The following is a 21,837-nucleotide window of genomic DNA, read 5'->3' as shown; positions in this document are numbered from 1 at the left end:
TTATGAACATTTATCTTTGTTGCTTGAGCCTGTTTTTGATATAATGAGCCATAAACTTTCCCTGTCAGAGTTTTTGCTGCATATGAAGTGCAAGTAAATTTAGCAAGAATTTCTATAGTGAATATTTGTAATTCTATTAACAAAAATATTTAAGCAACTTTTTGTTGCAGAAGCAAAATATCTCATGCATTTTTAGTTCTGTCTTGTCACCAAGAGTTTGTGCATGCATATTGCTTAGACATTGTTTGAACTCCAAAGTAATCATTTTCTTTTTTTATCACTGATTACAAAGATTTCATCTTTACCCAAACCATGTTGGAAAAAGAGGGATAGAGTCATATAAATGTGATCTAATATCTATGTCAGCAAAGGGATAATTCTCCCTAATGGGTCCAATTAAGGAAAACACATCTTAGTTGGTCCTGTTTCCTACAGCTTTCATGTCAGAATATGTAAACCCTTGGAAGAAGCCAAGATAGTACTATGTCTTCTATAATTGACTATGTGCACACCTAAACAGCTTTTATAAAATGCCTGATTAATTACTGTAGCTATCACACCTTTCTGTTACTAAACTGTTTTTCTGAATTGGCTGTGGTATGCTATGAAATGTTTTCCATCAGATATTACAGACAGTGCCTATTTAATTAATATATTTTGAGATGATGCGACAAATTCTGTTATGGCAGGTGTTTGGTATCCTCAAGATGCAAAAGTTTCCATTTTAACTCCGTTTTCACACAACAATTTTTAGTAGAGTGAGATTAAAATAAATTGCTTTTTCCCATTTGAAAAATGTGAGCCAAACTTTTTTTTTTTTTTAGACAGGCCTGTAGCAAAAGTAAATAAATAGAGCATTTGTTTGAAAATAATTGGTTTTCTTTAACCATTCTGAACATTTGAAAATTGCATGACGATCTTGCACATTAGTTCTTTTCAGGTTTTTAAGAGCAGCTGGACAAACACCTGTCAGGGATGGTCCAGGTATATTTGTTCCTGCCTCAGTGCAGAGGGCTGAACTTGATGACCTCTCAAGAGCCCTTTCAGCCCTACATTTCTCTGAGCCCTTTCAGCCCTACATTTCTCTGATTAAGTCTGTCAGGGTGGGATCCACAAAAGTACTTCAGCACCTACGTTCTGTTTTTAGGCACCACCATGATCCACTAAACCTCCACTCAGCTACGGCCTAACCAGGTAGGCACTTACACTCACTAAGTGCCTAAGGGTGGTTTTTTGTTGTTGGTTTTTTCCTCTATGGATATGTGCCTGCAGCTTCTCTCTAGGTGCTGAGGTGCCAATCTCCTGCCTGAGCATGTGCACTACTGCCTCATGATAGGCATCTGGAGATATCTATCTCCCACCAAAGCCCAAGAGCAATTCACAAACTGGGAAAGATAGGCATTTGATCACCTAAGTTATATGCAGGGCGGGAAGATGGAGGACTTTCCTTAGAACCTTTAGCCTAATGAATAGGGTACTCAGCCAGGTTGTGGGAGACCCCTGATTCAAGTCATCCCTCCACCTGAGTGGGGGAAGGGATCTTAACCAGGGATCGCATCTCTCAGGTGAGTGCCGTAGCCATTACTCTAGAGTCATTCTAACTTTCTGTGACCCAATTAATATTTAATTATTCAGTTGTTTAAAGTGGAACAACTTTAATAGGAGAAATTGAGGGAGCCCCATATCAGAATATCCCATAGCCCAGTAGCTAGGGTATGCTACCTGAGAGGTAGCAGACCCCTGTTCAAATCTCTTCTCCCCCTCAGGATGAGGGGGAACTTGAATTGGGGATTCAAGTGGGATTGGTGAGTATCCTGTCTTTTAGACTAAAAGTTATAGCTGCTGCTCTTCCTCCTTCCCCCCGGTTTTGTTTCACTGCGCGCATCCCCCTTCTGTTTTGTTTTGGTCTCCATCTGCAACTTAGGTGGCTGAACTCCTATCTTCCCCTGGTTCATGGATCACTAGGGAAGCTACGTGCCCCGCCTGCAGCCTGGACTTATGCACATGTTGCCAAGAGAGGGTTTGGCACACATCCCTCTGACCAGCAAAAACATCTCTGACCAGTGTTTCCCGTTGGCTAGTTTAGTCAGCACCCAGCTGGGTGGCTTTTTTGATAGCATTCTTAGGTGCCTACTTCTCCCCATTCATAGTATTAGGGAGCTGCGGTGTCGAACTTAGGCTTTGTGAATTGCAGTGTTGTTTCTGTGACTCTCTCTAGGCACCTAAAAGTTAAGTACCGCAATGCTTAGCATTGCAATTCCTTTGTACTTCCATGGATCTAAAGAGATGCATTGTGATTGCTTGTACAGGTAGTTCAGCGCAATTTTCAAAACAGGTTTTGTTGACTTTAATGTCCCTGGACCACATTCAGTGAAGAATGTGGGACAGTCCTCTATGGGATAAGGCTTGCATAATGACTCCTGTATATGCCACAGGAAAGGGAACATAGACAGGGCATGAACTCTGGCTGACAAAACTGTCTGTGGGGCAGTTAGCTGATCTGATGTAGAAGCAGCCTTCAGGTGCCAGATTAGCATCCACTGGTCACACAAATGTGTCAGCAAAGTTAATTTAAAGCTGCTATAATGGGATATACTGATCCTTTAAGGCTGGTGAAGGAGTCCTCAGCTACCCGTACTATCCAGTCCCAGGCTATTCTTTTGTAAAGACATACCTATAAGACAAGGAATGCTATTGCTGATGAAGAGTAGCCTTTCTGGAAGAGGCATTTTGTAATTTGGAAAAGAAACCTACTGCTATCTCTGTTTAGCGCCTAAGATCTGGGTTCCAAAAGCAGTTACTTCTTGTTACAAAAGGATGCATCTTAAAGAGGAGCTGCTCATGTACACAAGCATTTACTGGATCAGGACTTTAGACTGTAAGCTTATTTGGTCAGGGACTCTCTCTTACTGTATATGTGAATAGTGCCCAGAACAATGGGACCTGAATCTGAATTGGGACTTCTGGGCAATAGTGTAATACAAATGATGATTCTAAGAGAAAATTCTATATAAAGGCAAAATAAATCAAATTCTGCTGTGGAACGTTCACAGAAGAACACCATGGAGACAGCTAGATCAAAAAAGATCAAGAAATTTTCTTAAGATAGAATTTCCTAAAAAGAATATGATTTAAAGTACTTGACATTTAAAAAAAAAAGTAATTTATAAGAAAAATTTAATCATCATAAAATACTGTTTATTGTAAGGAAAGTCTTTATACTAAGGCTGAAGTTCTGATACTTTTTTTGTTGACGTACCCTTTTCAAATGCAGTGTTAATCATGGACCCCCCAACTGAGAAACTGATTGACAAAATTATATGTTTACTTCATATAAACATGTTCTATTAGTAATGCTTTAAGAAAAAGAGTATAGGAGTACTTATAGATAATCAGTAAGATGGGTGTGCCTACGTCTTACTGCAGTCTGTCTATTCCTGGTGTGATGATTGACAAGTAAACTCATAAATCGTTCTCCATTTCCAGTCGGGACCTGAACTTTGTCTTCATAGCTGTCATGGCACAGAATGATGCTTCATATATATATGTTATTGGGAAAGGTAGTGACACTTTCATTGCTTCTGTAACTAAAATTGGGTACTCTGCAGCAACAGTTGGCCCAAACTGTCAAGTTGTCTGTTCCTGAAACTTAATTTTCACTGTGCAGTCACAGGATAGTTCGAGCAGCTCATGTCCTGCTTTCCCACTCCAATGGCAAGATGACATAGCAAAAGTTGAGAATGGATCCCGAACTCAATTATATTCCTCCATGCTTATATTATTGAAAGTTGAGCAATGATTCTGTCTCTCATGCAGACAGTTGTGATGCTATTAGTATCCAGAAATTTTGTCAATAGTGGAAACATCTCTGAGATTCCACTGCTCAGCCTAGTTTTCCAAATCTCCATTTCTTTCTGCAAAGCTGCAGTCTTGTCACTCACCTCAAGTATGGTTGTATCACCCCCTTTGTGTGGACAGGTTTAGTGCATTCAACTAGTTAAAAATGTCTGTGATGTATGCCAGCTTCATGATCCATATCGGGTCAGAAAAGTTTGTGGCGATCTTGGGATTGTGCACAGAAAGAAAACCCAGTGGCTCTTTGTGAAGCTCAAAAACTCTTTCCAACACTCTGCTGTGAGATAGCCAACACACTTCTGAATGAAACAATAATTTGTCATGTCCTACACCCATTTCTAAACACAGCTTTGCAAAAAGGCATGAATTCAAAGGCCAGGGCTTTACAAAATTCACAACTGTCACAGCAGCATTTAGCACATCTTGTAATTCGGGTTCCATTTTCTTTGATGCAAGGGCCTGGCAATGCAACATATAGTGTGTTACAATTACCTGTGGGTTTATGGCTCATATTCTTGTAACAACATGACTCTTATTGCCTGCTGTAGCAGCATCACCGTCCATGCAAACAGCAACACACTTCTCCCAATTCAGCAATTCAGCTTTCTTGAAATATCCGATAATTTGACTATTTCCTGACCTGTTGTCTGTTCTGGTAATTCCTGACAAAAATGAAAATCATCTAAAATTCCCCCCCAGCCAAACCTAACAAACAAAAACTAATAATTATGCTGCATTACCATCGGTTGTCTTATGAAACTGAATTGCAAACTCTTCACATGTACGTAGACTTTCAGTTAGTTGGCATTTTACATCATTTGAAAGCTCTTCAATTCTCCTACAAACTGTATTGCTATACCACTTTATAACCTTAAGTTTCTGTGCTGCATCTTCACTTACTATCTCTTTGCATGTTTCTACAGCAGCTGGAAGAATCGGTACTTTTCCAATGGTATGGGATTTTTACTCTTTGCAGTCCGAAGCACTGTTAAGAAAGATGCTTTCAGAGCCTTTTCCAGAACCGATGTTATGTTTGTCATTTGAGTTTTCTGTCAGTTGTATTCTTCTTTCATTGAAAAAAGTCTAGATTTATCTTTATACTCCAGGTGCCTTGTTGTGTGGTGGTGTTTCTGCTTTGCAGGTTTCATTGCTTCATTTGATAGGATTTGTAAGCATACAAACCCTTGGCCGATAATCTGTATATGAATGTGAAGTTTTTATGTAGTTCCTTCCTAGTTAAGATTAACAAATTTAATCTATGCTCACAATATTTATGTAGGTATTTCATTTTTGCATGTTTATTTTATGCATTTATTTTGTTTTTATATTCTATAGCATCTTTTGATTGGTTAATGTGCGTGCAATATTCAGTGGCACAAGTACATTTTAATTATTTATCTTTGTTTTGCTTTCTCCAGATGTACAAGGAAGTGTTTTTTTATGCTGTGTTCAGATCAGAAGCCTAGCTAATTACTCTATTAGTGATTTGAGAGATGCAGCTTAATAATCCTGTGATACTCCATAAAACATGCATTGTAGAACACTTAAGTTAAAACTCTACATGCACTTGTAACAAAAATCAGCATCTTTCAATAAACATTACATTTTGAATCAGGGCTTTGGAGCGGAGCCCAGAGCTGGAGCGCGGAGCAGCTCCGGAGCAGTGGAGCCGCAGGTTTTTGCGGAGCCGGAGCACAGCTCCAAAGCCCTGTTTTGAATCAAGATAGCAAATATTCTCCTGGGGAATTCATTTCCATAAATATCCTGTTCAAAGTCTCTGAGAACTTGACTCTAAACACAAGGATCTTAGGCTGTCTGTCTGCATTCAGGATTGCTCTAACTTGCATCGGCTACCAATAGCCCTAAGAGACCAGTGTGATAGTTATAGATTTTTCAGGCCAGAAAGGACTGTAATGATCATCTAGTCTGACCTCCTGCATAACACAGAGGATATAATTTCACTTAGTAATTTCTAGCACAATAAACTGGTTTTGAATTAGAAAAAAACAAAAAACAAAAGCCAAGTTTATAGGGACAAAATTAAAAAGGCCAAGGCACAAAATGAGATTAAACTTGCTAGGGCATTAAGGGTTAAACTTTTTTTTTTTTTTAACAAATACATGAGAAGCAAGAGGAAGATCAAGGATAGAGTAGGCCCGTTATTCAATGAGTAGGGAAAAACAATAACAGAAAATGCAACAATGGCTTAAGGGTTAAATGCCTTTTTGTTTCAGTTTTCACCAAAAAGGTTAGCAGTGAACGGATGACTAACATACTGAACATCGGTGTAAGTGGTGTAGCATCTGAGGCTAAAATAGGGAAAGAACTAGCTAAGAATTATTTAGACAGGTTAGATGATTCCAAGTATCATCTGATGAAATACAACCTAGAATACTTAAGAAACTGACTGAAGAGATCTCTGAACCATTCGTGATTGTCTTTGAGAACTCATAAAGGGCAGGAGAGATCCTGGTGGACTGGAAAAGGGCAAATATACCACTTATCTATAAAAAGGGGAATAAGGCTCACCCAGGGAATTATAGACCAGTCAGTTTAACTTTGGTACCCAGAAAGATAATGAATAAATAATCAATTTGTAAGCATCTAAAAGTTAATAAGTAATGCCTTAGATTTGTCAAGAACAACTCCTGTCAAACCAACTTAATATCCTTCTCTGACAGGGTAACAACACTGGGGGTGGAAGCAGTAGATGTGATATATCTTGACTTTAGTAAGGCTTTTGATGCTGTCTCACATGATCCCCTCATAAGCAAACTAGGAAAATATAGCCTAGACAAAGTTACTATAAGGTGAGTGCACAACTGCTGGAAGAGCATATTGAGTGGGGTCCCACAGGGATCTGTCCTAGGTCCAGTATTGTTTAATGTATTCATAAATGATTTAGATAATGGCACAGAGAGTACAGTTATAAAGTTTGTGGATGATACCAAGTTGGGAGCATTTTGGAGGGCAGGATTAGAATTCAAAATAATCAAATTGAAGAAATGGTCTGAGATACATGGGATGAAATTCAGTAAGTACAAATGCAAAGTACTACACTATAACAATGCTACAAAGAGTACTGAGGGTGTGTATGTGAGGAGGGAATTATGCAAACAGTAGCTTTTGGGCTCCAGGCTCAAACAACAAACATGTTTTTCGGAAAACAAAACAAAAATACATGAATAATGTTCTTTTAAACTTAATCTCCTGTGTAATTCGTTGTGTCTTGAATTATTATGGTAAATCTCCTAGGTGGATTATTCTACTGGAACTGTTTTAAACACAATTTTATTATCATTTATAAGTTGTATTAATAATTATACTGTCTAAATTATTGTATGTTTAACTGCAATTCAAGTAAACTTTATACTGTAAACTACTGAAAACTTAAAATGAAATGTTAAAATATAGCAATTCTCAATATTTCCAACCCTTTAGCATATTGAATTGTGTGATTGACACAAGTGCACTATAATTTGTCCTATTTGTGTATATTAACACCTCCAATGTCACTTTTGATGAGATTATGTGGTTGGCTTGTCAGAACAAGGGATTTAGGAGTATTGAGGGACCTAGCTGAGGCACTTAATGATCCGCCTCATGACAAGTTTTTTGACCTTTTTGTGTTTTAGTCAACATATCTAAATTAGGTGAAATGTCACTGAAAAGTAATTTAATAGATGAGCTCTGTGCTTTCCTTTAAATAAAGGCCTGGTCTACACTACGCGTTTAAACTGGTTTTAGGAGTGTTAAACCGATTTAATGCCACACCCGTCCACACTAAGAGGCCCTTTATAGCGTTATGAAGGGCTCTTTAAACTGGTTTCTGTACTCCTCCCCAATGAGAGGAGTAGCGCTAATATCGGTATTGCCATATTGGATTAGGGTTAGTGTGGCCGCAAATCGACGGTATTGGCCTCCGGGCAGTATCCCACAGTGCACCACTGACCGCTCTGGACAGCAATCAGATCAGAACTCGGATGCAGTGGCCAGGTAGACAGGAAAAGCCCCGTGAACTTTTGAATATCATTTCCTGTTTGCCCAGCGTGGAGCTCCGATCAGCACGGGTGGCGATGCAGTCCGAAATCCAAATCCAAAAAGAGCTCCAGCATGGACCGTACAGATGTGATCGCTGTATGGGCAGGCAAATCTGTTCTATCAGAGCTCCGTTACAGAAGACGAAATTCCAAAGCATTTTTTAAAAATCTCCAGACAGAGGCCACAGCAGGGACTCAGCACGCTGCTGCAAGACAAACGTAACGGAAAGCCAAAGAATCAAATGGACGCTCATGGAGGGAGGGAGGGAGGACTGAGGACTTAAGCTATCCCACAGTTCCTGCAGTCTCCGAAAAGCATTTGCATTCTTGGCTCAGCTCCCAATGGCTGTAGTGTCAAACACATTGTCCGCGGTGGTTCAGGGCATAGCTCGTCAATTTACCCCCCTCACCCACCTCCAGAAGTAAAAGGGAAAAAAATCCTCTCGACTCTTTTAAATGTCACCCTATGTTTACTGAATGCTGCTGATAGACGCGATGCTGTAGCAGTCAACGGCAGCATCCTCGCCCCCCCCCATGGGTGGCTGATGGTACAATATGGCTGATATCCATCGTCATCATCAGCCTTGTGGCAGATGGTGCAGTGCAAAAAGACTGGTATCTGTCCTCATCATCAGCCCGTGAGTGCTCCTGGCTGGCCTCCGGTGAGGTCGGCCGGGGGCGCCTGGGTAAAAAAACTCCTGATCATTCCTGGTAGATGGTGCAGTACGACTGGTAACCATCTTCATAGCAACAGGGGGCTGAGCTCCATCAGCCCCCGCCCTTCATGTGTAAAGAAAAGATTCTGTTCTGCCTGGACTATCATAGCAGCGGGATGCTGGGCTCCTCTCCCCAACACTGCTTAATGTCCTGTCTGGACTATCATAGCAGCTGGAGGCTGCCTTCCCCTCATATCTCACTAACAAGTCACTGTTTCTTATTCCTGCATTCTTTATTACTTCATCACACAAATGGGGGGACACTGCAACGGTAGCCCAGGAAGGCTGGGGGAGGAGGGAATGAACAGGTGAGGTTGTTGCAGGGGCACCCCCTGTGAATGGCATACAGCTCATCATTTCTGCGGGATCTGACACGGAGCGGTTGTGCTCTCTGGTTCTCTGATACACTGGTTCTCTAGTACACTTACCCCATATTCTAGGCAGGACTGATTCTATTTTTAGATAATGTAAAGGAGGGATTGACTCGGGGAGTCATTCCCATTTTTGTCTTTTGTGCCCCCGGCTGATCTCAGCCAGGGGCACCTATGACAGCAGCAGATGGTGCAGCACAAAAGGACTGGTAACCGTCATCTCATTGCCAATTTACAATGGCATGGTAGATGGTACAGTACGGCTGATAACCATCTCTGCTATCATGCAAAAGCAAATGAATGCTGCTGTGTAGCGCTGCTGAATCGCCTCTGTCAGTGGCATCTAGTACACATACGGTGACAGTGACAAGAGGCAAAACAGGCTCCATGGTTGCCATGATATGGCGTCTGCCAGGGCAATCCAGGCAAAAAAGGGCGCGAAATGATTGTCTGCCGTTGCTTCCCCGGAGGAAGAAATGACTGACGACATTTACCCAGAACCACCCGCAACCATGATTTTTGCCCCATCAGGCACTGGTATCTCAACCCAGAATTCCAAGGGGCGGGGGAGACTGCGGGAACTATGGGATAGCTACCCACAGTGCAACGCTCCAGAAATCGACGCTAGCCTCGGACCATGGACGCACACCACCGATTTAATGTGCTTAGTGTGGCCGCGTGCACTCGATTTTATACAATCTGTTTTACTAAACCGGTTTATGTAAATTCGGAATAATCCCGTAGTGTAGACGTACCCAAAGAGTCTGCCAAACAAATATTATTTGTCTAACAAAAACTGTACACTGTTCTCAAATTTTCATTTCTTGTGTTTCTCTTTTTTAGTGAGCGACAGTTGCTTCAGGAACCTTGCTGAAGACCGCAGTGGGATAAACCTTAAAGATCTGGTCCAAGACCCATCTTTGTGAGTATCTGGCTGCTACAGCTGAGCATAGAAAAGCTATGTTATTATATCCTGTGTATGTGATTGTAATTAGGACAGATTTAGATATGATGAAGCACACTTTGCTTTTGTAGCAGTCTGTATACCATGTGCGGAGTCTATAATACAGACAGATATGACTGGAACCACATTGTGTCTTTCTCTGAGGAGACAGAGGAAAAAGAATGGCATCATTGATTTAACTCCCAAGGAGCACAGATAATAAATGGAACACTTTGTCAGCAGCAGGGTTCTTGTTGTAAAGGAAGACACATTGTACCCATGTCCTCTTCCTTCATTTTTTATAGGCACAAAACATTATATAACTAGATTTTAATCTCCTGATTTTGAATTTACTTCTGAGTTTTCTTTACCTTGGAAGTCTTTGTTTTCTTTATATCTGATCTGATTTTCTTCCAGCTGATTTTTTTTAAAACTCCTGTTTCTTTCAGTACTTTTTATTTATGCCAAACAAATTTTTTGCAACTTCACTTCATACTAAAACAGGTCAGTTACAGTCCCTTCTTCATCCCATAACACAGACACCAAATTTGAAAGTCTAAGACAAGAGGCCAAAGAAGCACAAAACTATGTGGTCATCCTTTCTAATCTTACTTGTTTAGTGACCAGACCAATGCACACATCCTCCCATTCAGCCATAGTCCAATATAGGACTGTCTGCCTGTTTCTATAAATCATATTTCCCCCTTGCAAGCCCTGTCACTAGGAAGTGAAGCCATGTTTAATATTGTGTCAAACATGGCTTTTCCCAGGTTCCTCCTGAAGTAATATTAAAAAATGCTTTTTCCATTGCTATAGATAAACGCCCAAGTGTTTGTTGTAACAAAATGTGGTCCTCTCTCTTTCTAGCAGAGTTGGTTGTTCCTTTTATAATAGGTATTGACCATGATTGGCCCTATCAACATAAACAGGTAAAAAGTTTTCAATATTGGTTGAGAAGCAGCAAAGAAGAGGCCATGTTTGAAACCTTATTTCAAACATGGAAGATTTTTAATGATAGATGCAAGCACGCCAATTAATTTGTCACATTGCTAGAGCGAAAAAGCGACATCAAGGTCCTGAAGTTTCAAACTGAGGGAACTAGCTCATAACGTATTTAGTGTATGATCATTCATACCACAGAAAAATAAAAAGAAGAATTGGGGAGGCATACATTCATTGCCTGAGAAGTTATTGAATGGTTAGAAACAGGAGGCTAAATTTTCAAACATGACTAGAGATTTTAGGTGCCTCAGTTTTGGGTGTCCAATTTGAGACAACTTCAAGAGGCCTCGTTTTCAGCTGAACTTTACTTCTTGGTTTTTTTTGTAGCTGTTGTAGTGAGATGGAGCCATTTCCCCACAGGACTGAGATCCTACTCATGGATCCTATTCTTGGAGACTGTTTTCTAAAGAGAGTGGGAGTACAACCAATTACTTGGGAAGCACCTTTTCGAATACAGTAACTGTCACAATTTTGGTGGTGCTAAAAGTGCCTGAGAAAGGAGTGAATTAATGTATTCCACTATTTAGGAAACCTTCTGATCATGTTCTAATATAGACAAAAAGTTATTTGGCTCACCCTGAGAGCAAACCAGTTGCTGCAACAGCATAGGTTGGTAATCTGTCATGGAGCCAGGACATGCTGCTACCTTTCAATTGGCAGACAGAAACGGGTGAACCATTGTGACTTCAGTTATCCTGACCAGTTGGTGAATGACCTCCTTCAAGCTAGAGAGGATTCTACAGGATTCGCCATCCAAAGGCTTACTACTGCATCTGTCATGTTTTCAAACCCTGGGATGACACAGTCTCAGAGAAAAATCAGTATTGGTCAAGATTATCTTCACCTTTTGCTCAATGGCTGCTTTGAAGGACTGAGCCTCAGTCCTTAAGGCCTCAAGTGATTGAATTTTAAGCTCTCTGGGCTTCTTCCAGAAAAGAGAATTTAGTTGCTCATCCTCATGTTGTCAGATTTAACAAAATAGTGGCAAAGATCTGTTCTTGTATCAATTCTGGTGGCCAACTGGAAGTTTAATTTAGTCCTGGAACATTTGATAGAATGAAATCAGAAAGGACCATTAGATCAACTAATCTGACCTCCTGTATAACACAGGCCATAGAATTTCACACATTTACCTCTTCATTTAGACCAATGACTTGTGTTTGACTAGAGCATATCTTCTAGAAAGGCATCCAGTCTTTATTTGAAGACATCAACAGTTGTAGAATACACCACTTCTCTGGTAATATTGTTTGAGTGGTTAATCACCCTCACTGTTTAAAAAAAAATTCTTCCTTAATTCTAATTTTAATTTGTCTGGATTCAGCATCCATCCTTTGGTGCTTGTTACACTTTTCTTCACTAGATTAAAGAGCCCTTTTGTACTTGGTATTTTCTCCCTGTGAAGGTATTTATACACTTAAATCAAGTCACACCTCAGTCTTCTTTCTGAGAAGCTAAATATATCTAGCTCTTCAAATCTCTCACTGCAAGGCCTTTTCTCCAGCCCTCTAATTATTTTTTAGGCTTTTTTCTGTATCCTCTCCAATTTTTCAATATCCTTTAGAAAATGTACATCCTATAACAGTATGCAGTATTTATTATCCCAGTGCCGAATATATAGTGGTAAAAGCACTTCAGTAATACCCAGGTTAAATATTCAAGGGATAGCCCTTTTCTCCACAGCTCTAGTAGCTCATGTTGAGTTGCTTGTCCACTCTGACCCTTAAATCCTTTTCAATCACTGCTTTCCAGGATATAGTCCTCATACATTCATTGTTTCTAGGTGAATGACATTGCATTTGGCTGTATTAAAACACATTTTGTTTCAATGGGCTCAGCTTATGTGTGATCCAGATCGCTTCATCTGACTGTCCGGTCCTTATCGTTATTTATCATTCCCCAAATCTTTGTCAGCCACAAATTTTATCATCAGTGGTTTTATATTTATTTCCAGATCATTGATAAAAATATTGAATAGCATTGGGCCTAGTACTGATACCTGCAGAACCTCCACTGGAAACACCCCATTTCATGATGGCTCCCTGTTCCCATTTACTCTTTGGCAAGTTTTTGATCCAGCTATTGAGGCCCCATCAGGATCAGGAGACTCCCTCATACTAGGCACTGTACAGACACATTTCTATTCCAAAAGGCTTACAGTTTAGGAATATATCCATTTAAAACAAAATACTTGATAAGTGCATATCATGTGTTCCTCTTTTAGTTACTGCCAAAACTTTAATCTTTGAGATTTCTTTTTCACTGGACTAAGGCTGATAGGTTTTACACTAAGGTTTATAGATGTTTGTTCAAAGACTTGAGCAGAAACCAGCCTTGACATACAATTTTACATATCAGAGGGGTAGCCGTGTTAGTCTGGATCTGTAAAAGCAGCAAAGAGTTCTGTGGCATCTTATAGACTAACAGACGTTTTGGAGCATGACGTGCATCCGATGAAGTGGGTATTCACCCACGAAAGCTCATGCTCCAAAACATCTGTTAGTCTATAAGATGCCACAGGACTCTTTGCTAATTTTACATATGGGGCCTGGGGGAGGAGACAGGTTTCTGAAGGGAGGAATTTGCTTAATTCATACACTTGCTGCTAGTGCAGATTACATGGGATTGACTGAAATATATTTTGGTCGGTTGGAATTAGGGAATGAAAGACAACAAAAGAGAACACATTTGCATCTAAATATAAATCTGAGTCAATTTTATTCTAATTTCCCTGATTCTTTGCCCCCAAGTCAGTTTGCTGATAGTGACTGAAACTACCCGACCTTATTGGTAGAGCTGAAATCCCTCAATACTCTGGGGATTGCAGTAGCATTTACCAGTTAGTGTGCTTGATTGAGCAATGTTGTGGTCTCTTGGATCACAAACTATGTAGAAGAGGGCGGGGAGAAACATGGAAAGCAGTCATAGCTATAGGTAGCTTGCATTTATCTGTTGGTGTTAAGGCAGGCTGTTATGGTGAAATGGATTTTTTTAAAATTCCAGGCAACAGAGGATTAATAATTTTCCCCCAAACAGTGTAACATTTGCAATAACTCCACATAATGGCATATCCTATTTTGTTCAATTAACTCTGAGTTATTATCACATAATGTTTAACAATTTTTAATGGTCAGAATTGCCCTTGGGTCCTCTAACAGTGAAGCCATTTATTTTATAGAGCAACTTTGAAAGAGGGATTTACTACAAGCACAATTGCCTTTTGTATATTGAAGGACTTAACTGTAAATGGAGTTCGCTCTGTAGCGGAGTTTAGAGCAAACAAGTTCCATTATATCTATCTATCTATCTATCTATCTATCTATCTATCTATCTATCTATCTATCTATCTATCTATCTATCTATCTATCTATCTATCTATCTTTAGAATTGGTGCACATTTTAGTGATATTTAAGTATGTGCATTACATTTTCTTCCTCAGAAATTAGTGTACAGTATTCTGATGCAACTGTTAAAGCAACTGTCTGTATGAAAAATCACTCACCTATAGTAAGAAGGAATCTTTTCCAGGTGAGTGTAATCAATTTCTGTAGAATCAAAGATGAATTGTTTTAAAATCCAGTTCTTCTGTTCAATCATACCAGTCTGGAAGCTTGGGTAGAGAGCCCACCAGCCACCAAATGGATACAGAATAATTGGTTTTCTAGATATTGTCAGCTCTCAATGTATTAGGAGCTTCCTGGGTCATATTGGAACTCAGTAACATCAATGCGAGGGAGCTAAGGTATGCTGGCCTGCCTGGCTTTCAGAACTCATTTGGCAGGAAACCAGGTATCAGCGTTCATGGATATCACAACAGCGATGTACAACATAAACAGATAATGGAGAGCTCGCTCCTCTCCCCTATGTCAGGAGGCTCTGAGTTTGTGGGATTTTTGTATAACCCATTCTGTTCACCTCGAAGCAGCCTAACTGCCAGGATTGCAGAATGAGTTGGCGGACCATCTCAGCAGATCCTTTACCAACCATCACAAGTGGTCCATTCACCCAGACATCTTAAACACGATTTTCCAGAAGTGGGGATTTCCCCTGGTGGATTTGTTTGCGAGGAGACTCAACAGGAGATTCCCCCAGTTCCTCTCTTTTCAGGGACGCAACCCAAGCTCTCTCACGGGTGCCTTTTTCCTCCCCTGGCTGGGAAGGCTTCTGTACATGTTCCCTCCTACTCCCCTGATTCACAGAGTCCTATTCAGAGTCAAGAAGGACCAAGCACAGCTGACCTTCATAGCACCGGCTTGGCTACACCTGGTTCACAGCCTTACTGGACCTCTCAGTGGACAGACCTATCACCTTACCACTGCTCCTGGACTTGATCTCACAAGACCATGGTCACCTGCTCTGTCCAAACCTCGAATCCCTTCACCTGCCAATGTGGAAGCTCAGTTGTTGAACCAGATGGAATGATTGTGTTCGAAATGAGAGCAGGAAATGTTCTTGGGGAGCAGAAAACCATCGACTAGAGCCATTTACTTGGTTAAATGGAAAAGATTCTCTACCTGGTTGCTTCAAAAGGGATCTCTCTCGCTGTGGTCTCACTGCTCCTTATCTTGGATTACCTGCTCCATCTGAAACATGGAGGGTTAGCAATATCATCTATAAGAGTCTATCTGTCAGCGATCTCTGTGGTTCACCCCTGGGTGAACAGCCGGTCAATATTCTCAAACCAGATTTGTGGCTGGTTCCTCAAAGGACTGGAGTGACTGTACCCACAAGTTTGCCAACCCCTGCCTCGTTGGGACCTTAATCCAGTACTGGCAAGACTGACAGGCCCTTCGTTCAAGCCACTAGTGTCCTGCTTTTTACTTTATCTGTCATGGAAGGTGGCATTCCTGGTGGCTATCACCTCAGCTAGGAGTGTCTCGGAGATTCAGGCACTTACCTGTGGACCACCATACACAGTCCTTTTCAAGGAAAAGGTGCAGCTACAACCCCACCCATCCTTATTGCCAAAGGTGATCTCTCAATTCCATAGTAATCAAGACATATTCCTCCCAGTCTTCTATCCAAAGCCCCATGCAAGTAAGGAGAAACAGGCTTCACTCATTGGACATCTCACAAGTGCTAACTTTCTATTTAGAGAGGACCAAGCCCTTTTGGAAGACCACACAATTCTGTGTTGCCATCACAGACAGAATGAAAGGCAGTTCAGTCTCAACACAGAGAATCTTGTGGCGGATCACAACATGTATCCATACTTGCTGTGACTTGGTGGGAGTTCAAGCTCCTAAACTAATGGCACACTCTACATGAGCAAAAGTGTCATCAGCTGCGTTTGTGGCACAGGTCCCGATACAGGACATCTGCAGTGCAACGACATGGTCGTTGGGCCACGTGTTTGTGATGTGCTATGCTATCACTCAACAAGCCAGAGATGATGCGGGCTTTGGCAGAGCGGTGCTTCAGTCAGCATGCAAATGAACTCCAAGCCCTCCTCCAAAGTAACTGCTTGGGAGTCACCTATAATGAAACGGACATGGGCAAACACTCGAAGAAAAAACGGTTACTAACTTTTCTCTAACTGTTGTTCTTAGAGATGTGTTGCTCATGTCCATTCCAAGACCTGCCCACCTACCCCTCTGTTGGAGTTGCCGGCAAGAAGGAACTTCAGGGGCGGGGGGTCCAACAGGCCCCTATATACTGCACCATGAGTGCGCAACTTCAGGGGGCGCAGGAGCCGAAACAAAAAGAAAAAAAAATCTGTTTCCACCTCACCCCATATTCATGTACACAACCAGTTTAATTTCGGACATTCCTAAACCATTCCCTTTTCCCGATTTGTTGTCCTCTTTAATTTTCCTGGATTGCCTCCTGCCTGATCCCATTCTTGCAAGATATTAGAATGGGATCAGGCCTTGACTGCAGGGGACTGGATTAGATGACCAATTGATGTCCCTTCCAGTCCTACGCTTATATGATTTGTTCCTTCTTTACTCCCACTTGCTGTCTTCCCAGCTCATATTCTCTCTGAGCTTCCCACTCCTGCCTTCTGACTCTGTCCCCTAACTCCTTGCTTTTTCATGGACTACACTGTTGCCTCCTGGACCAGCTCAACACTCTTCGCTCCCAGTCTGGTCCCCAGCTCCATGCTCTGTAGCTTCTGGCCCAATTACCATCTGTTTTATCAAACAGCAGCTTTTTATAGTGACAGCTCTTCCCTTCCACAGAGCTCCTGGCTGGAGTTGAATTAAGTGGGCAGAGCCAACAGCCCTGCTGTCCACAGGCAACAATTTGGGAATTTCTGTTGTACATTAATAATTTTCTGATGGGACTGTTTCTACATCTAAATATGCAGTATAGTTGTAGCCTTGTCATTACCAGGATCTTAGAGAGACAAGGTGGGTGAGGTAATATCTTTTATTGGACCAACTTCTGTTGATGAGAAAGACAAGCTTTCCGGCCACACACAGCTCTTCCTCAGGTCTCAGAAAGGTACTTAGAGTGTCACAACTAAATACAAGATCAAACAGATAGAATACATGCTCACTTCTTATGTTAAACTAACACCCCTGCAGTCATAGGACTAAAACGGGGGGCTAGTGGGTTACAGATCGTTGTTAATGAATTGTAAATCCAGTGTCTTTATTAAGACCATGCTTTTTAGTGTCTAACAGTTATGAATTTAAGCTCCCATGCTCGTCTTTTGAAAGAGCTGTGCAGTTTTCCTTTGAGCATGAGAACTGAAAGTTCAGATAGTGCTTTGTGAAAAGCGTTCAGCTGCAGGTGATAGAGTTTTTGTCATCATTTTCCTGTGTGAGTTCATTCGAGAGTGTAGTGATTGTCTGGTTTCACCCATATAGTTGTTGTTGGAGCATTTAGTGCACTCAGTGAGGTTTATAACATGTGATAAGCATGTGTAGGACCCATGGATCTTCAAAGATGTATTATGGGGGTGTTGATCATTGTAGCTGTGGAGATATGTTTGCATATTTTGCATCTGTGGTTTTGGCAGGGTTGGTGCCCCTTAGAGCTGGTGTGTCTTGGTCTGTGGGGAGCTTGCTTCAGATGATGAGCTTGGATTGCTCGGGGGGTTGTTTGAAGGCCAGAAGAGTGGGTTCAGGAAAGACTTCCTTCAAGATGGGGTCCCCATCGAGTATAGGTTGTAGTTCTTCAGTGATACTCTGTATGGGTTCCCATGTGGGGTGGTAGGTATCAGCTAGGGGTATGTGGTTGCAGGAGGGTTTATTTCTGAATAGAAGCAGAGGTATTTCGGTGGACCATTCCATGATGCGATCTACTTCTCTGGTGGAGTGTCTTTGTTTGGTAAAGGCGGTTTTGAGCGTGGAACATATTCTGTGGTATCTGAGTGCCTCGCTGTAGAAAACAGATTTTTTGGTGCGTTTGGGGTGTTTACTGGATCTATGAAGATAGGTGTGGTGATCCAAGGGTTTCTTGTATATAGTTGTCTATAGAGTTCCATTGTTGAAGCTGATCATGATCAGGAAGATGGTGCTAGTGTGGGAGTGTTCCTGAGTGAGTTAATGTATGGGTGGTGGTTGTTGAAGTTGTGGTGAAAATCTATGAGGTAGCTGAAGTCGTCTGTCCAGAGGATGAAAATATCATTGATGTATCTCAGGTATATCATTGATTTTATGATGTATTTGTCTAGAAATTCTTCAAGGTGGCCCATGAAATGATTGGCATATTGGGGAACTACCCTAGTACCCATGGCTGTTCCCATTGTTTGGACAAAGTGATTGTTGAATATAAAATTGTTATGGGTAAGGATGAAATAGAACTTGCTGAGGGTGCAATCCATCCCATCATCCAGATCATTAATGAAGATGTTGAACAAAACTGGACCCAGGACTGACCCCTGGGGCACGCCACATGATACCAGCTGCCAACTAGACATCAAGCCTGTTGAGCCTGATGATCTAGCCAGCTTTCTATCCATCTTATAGTCCATTCATCCAATCCATATTTCTTTAACTTGCTGGCAAAAATACTGTGGGAGACTGTATCAAAAGCTTTGCTAAAGCCTTGTTTGGGCTATGTTTTGTAAAGGGTTGTTTCCTTATGGATGAGAAATCAGTGAAAAGAGTCAGATATAGTCCTAGTATAATCTTTTTATTCACAAAAAATTTACACAAAATCCTGTTTCCATGAAAACAGTAGAAACAAACAGCAAGCAATTTCCTTGCTCAGAGATCTCAAATGCACCCCTCTCACAAGCACTGTGCCCAAGAAGTTCTGTATTTTCACTTCCTTTCGGGGTCGTGCTCATAATCCCTGCTGGCCTATCCTTCCAACACACACAGTCTACATTGTTCATTCATCTGGTTTAGCTCTGCTCTGATCATGCAACCTAGTTTCTTGAGCCATAGCCCCTATTTGTATGCAATTGTTTCTACTATATAAAGGGGCTTGATTACACTTTCTGTTGATCCTGAAAGAGGGCTTAGCACAACTATTGGCCTTAATGAGCTCTGTAATTGTTTTTGGATCCAAGATCCCCTGATTATGACCATTAGCACTTTTTCAGTATAACATTATTATTATTATTATCTGCATTTTACACATTAAGGCACTAAGGCCAGGTCTACACTAAACAGTTAAATTGATCCAGCTCTGTTGCTCAGGGGTGTGAAAAATCCCTGAGAGACATAGTTAAACTGACTTAACCTTCCACATAGGCTACATCTACACTACAGCACTTACAGTGGCCCTGAAGCACTTCTGGTGAAGACGCTCTAAGTTGACAGGAGCTCTTAGCGAGAGCTGTCTTATTGGCTTAATAACTCCTGCCTCTGCAAGAGGTGATAAGAGACTCTCTCCCGCCGATATAGCACTGTCTAGACCAGCCTTTAGGTCAGTGTAATTTACATTGCTCAGGGGTGTGGATTATTCACAACCCTGAGCGACATAAATTATACTGAAGTAACCTGTAGTTTAGACAAGATTGTAGACAGTGCATGTTGATAGAAGAGTTCTTTGGTGACCTAGCTACCACCTTTCAGCTGTAATGAATGTCTTCTACACTGAAGCAGTACAGCAGCACAGTTACAGCTGTGCCACTTTAGCAGTTTAAGTGTAGACAGTGTCTAAGATAGAGAGGTGTTAAATGTCTTGCAGAAGTACCAGAGCAAGACTATGGCAGTGTCAAGAACGGAACCCAGATCTTCCTAACTACATCTAAATTGGAGTAATTATACTGGAATAGAATCACTTTTATTCCAGAATAGAGTATCCAGCTGGAGAGTTATAGCTATAGTGGTATAATTATTCTGCTGTGGTTTTGCTGGTAAGCTTCCAGGTGTAGATAAGCCCTTGATTTCTAGTTTTGGAGGTATGAACCAGAGGCCTTCTTCCATGCATTAACCGAGATTAGTCTCCAAATATATTGTAGCTTGAATTGTTAAAAAATGTCGTGAGTGCTCTCCTTGTGTGTGTTATATAACATGATGCATTGTACTAAAGAAACTGTTAAAAATAAACCAGAAAGACAAAAGTACATACTGAAATATGTATATATAACACTGGAAAGTGAGAAATAAGGGTCAGGGATTTCCACAAGTAAAATACTCTTGAAGAATTCATATTTTCCCCCGGCACGAACAGTTCCTAGCTTTCAGTTTCAATATCAGTCTGACTGTACTTTGCATCACCTTTAGTTGTAGCAAGGACCAAAAGTGCAAATGAGGTTTGTTTTGTAGTTCATTTTTACTGATGCCTTTCCAAATAAATTGTAATTGCTTCAACCCTTTTACCTCTCAAGTTTTTCAAGAATCCCATCATTTTCACTAAGATTTGTCATGAACTATCTAAGAAGTGAATTATAGCCTTCATCAAGGAAAAAACTAGACTTTCGAGAGGCTGAAATATCAAGTATTGTGTTTGCCTTTATAAGTCTGAACTTCATGTGCAGGACTTCTTTGTATCTACATCTCTACCCCGATATAATGCAACCTGATATAACACAAATTCAGATATAACACGGTAAAGCGGTGTTCTTGGGGGCTGGGGCAGGGCTGTGCACTCTGGCGGATCAAAGCAAGTTCTATATAATGCGGTTTCAGCTATAACGCGGTAAGATTTTTGGCTCCCGAGGACAGTTATATTGGGGTAGAGATGTATTTACAGAGAGATAGTGACCTTATTGAGCACATTTGCTATAGGAATACTGTTATTTCACTACTGAAGGCAGAGGAAAAATAGTGAACTCTAGTCTCCTTGTTTCAGCACTGTCTACCTGATCTGGCTTCAGGCTAGCTGATGTCTCAGTTTTCACTCAGGTTGGAGCTCTGGTTTACATGCTGCAGGGACTTTTGCAGTGACTTGGCTGTCTGTCTAAATGATTAATGCAAATGTCATCAAATTCCAGGGCATCCAAAACAAACACAAGAAACTTCCACCCCAGTCTCAGGTGGGGATCAGCCCCTTCTTCTTAAGGGTCTGTTTCCATTTCAGACTTCAAATGCTCTTCAGCCCTAGTCTCAAGCTGGGCCCAGTCTCTCCTTCCTGAAGGTCCTTCTTCTCTTCTCAGCCCCTTCTGGGCTCCTTTGAGGCTCCACCAAGCACCAGCTCCCTGGGCTTCCTAACCAGTGTGTCTCTTCTCTTTTTGGTTTTTCACAGGTTTCTGTCTTATACTCACCCCCAAAGGCCTGCTTTAGCCACATAACCCACCTGTCATATGACTTTGCTCATTTTCTCCATCTGAAGAGGCAAGATAAGGGATTGGGCCCATCTCAGAGAGCCAGTCACTCTGTGACAATCTTGTTACTGTAAGAAGTGTACACTCAACAGTGTCATTTATAGGAAGTTAAACTCCATTTCAGCAGAGAATAGAAAGGCTGTCATAGTTAACTATAGTGAAAGCAGATTTAAAAAATTGTCAATCCATTTACGATTGTCCTTGCAGTTCCCAATTCAACAGATGAAATTGTATTAAACC

The 21,837-nt window shown here is 41.2% G+C and overlaps 1 protein-coding gene across 17 annotated transcripts in view; it reads left to right on the top strand.

Annotated features, from left to right (window-relative positions):
- Nucleotides 1-21,837, top strand: part of GPHN (gephyrin) — a 572,379-nt gene that overhangs the window by 179,306 nt on the left and 371,236 nt on the right. For all 17 annotated transcript variants that reach the window (XR_005597335.1, XM_039533323.1, XM_039533330.1 and 14 more), the window contains one exon: nt 9,826-9,904. Coding sequence is in view for 15 of the 17 variants with exons in the window: in XM_039533323.1 (XP_039389257.1) it covers nt 9,826-9,904 (79 nt within the window). In the remaining 2 variants the exon portion in view is untranslated. Of the gene's footprint in view, nt 1-9,825; nt 9,905-21,837 lie in introns of those variants that run through there.

Source organism: Mauremys reevesii, linkage group 4 (genome assembly GCF_016161935.1).
Source record: "Mauremys reevesii isolate NIE-2019 linkage group 4, ASM1616193v1, whole genome shotgun sequence".
Classification (NCBI taxonomy): Eukaryota; Metazoa; Chordata; order Testudines; family Geoemydidae; genus Mauremys; species Mauremys reevesii.
The sequence above is the reverse complement of the archived record's forward strand: the minus strand, read 5'-3'. Positions and strand labels throughout refer to the sequence as shown.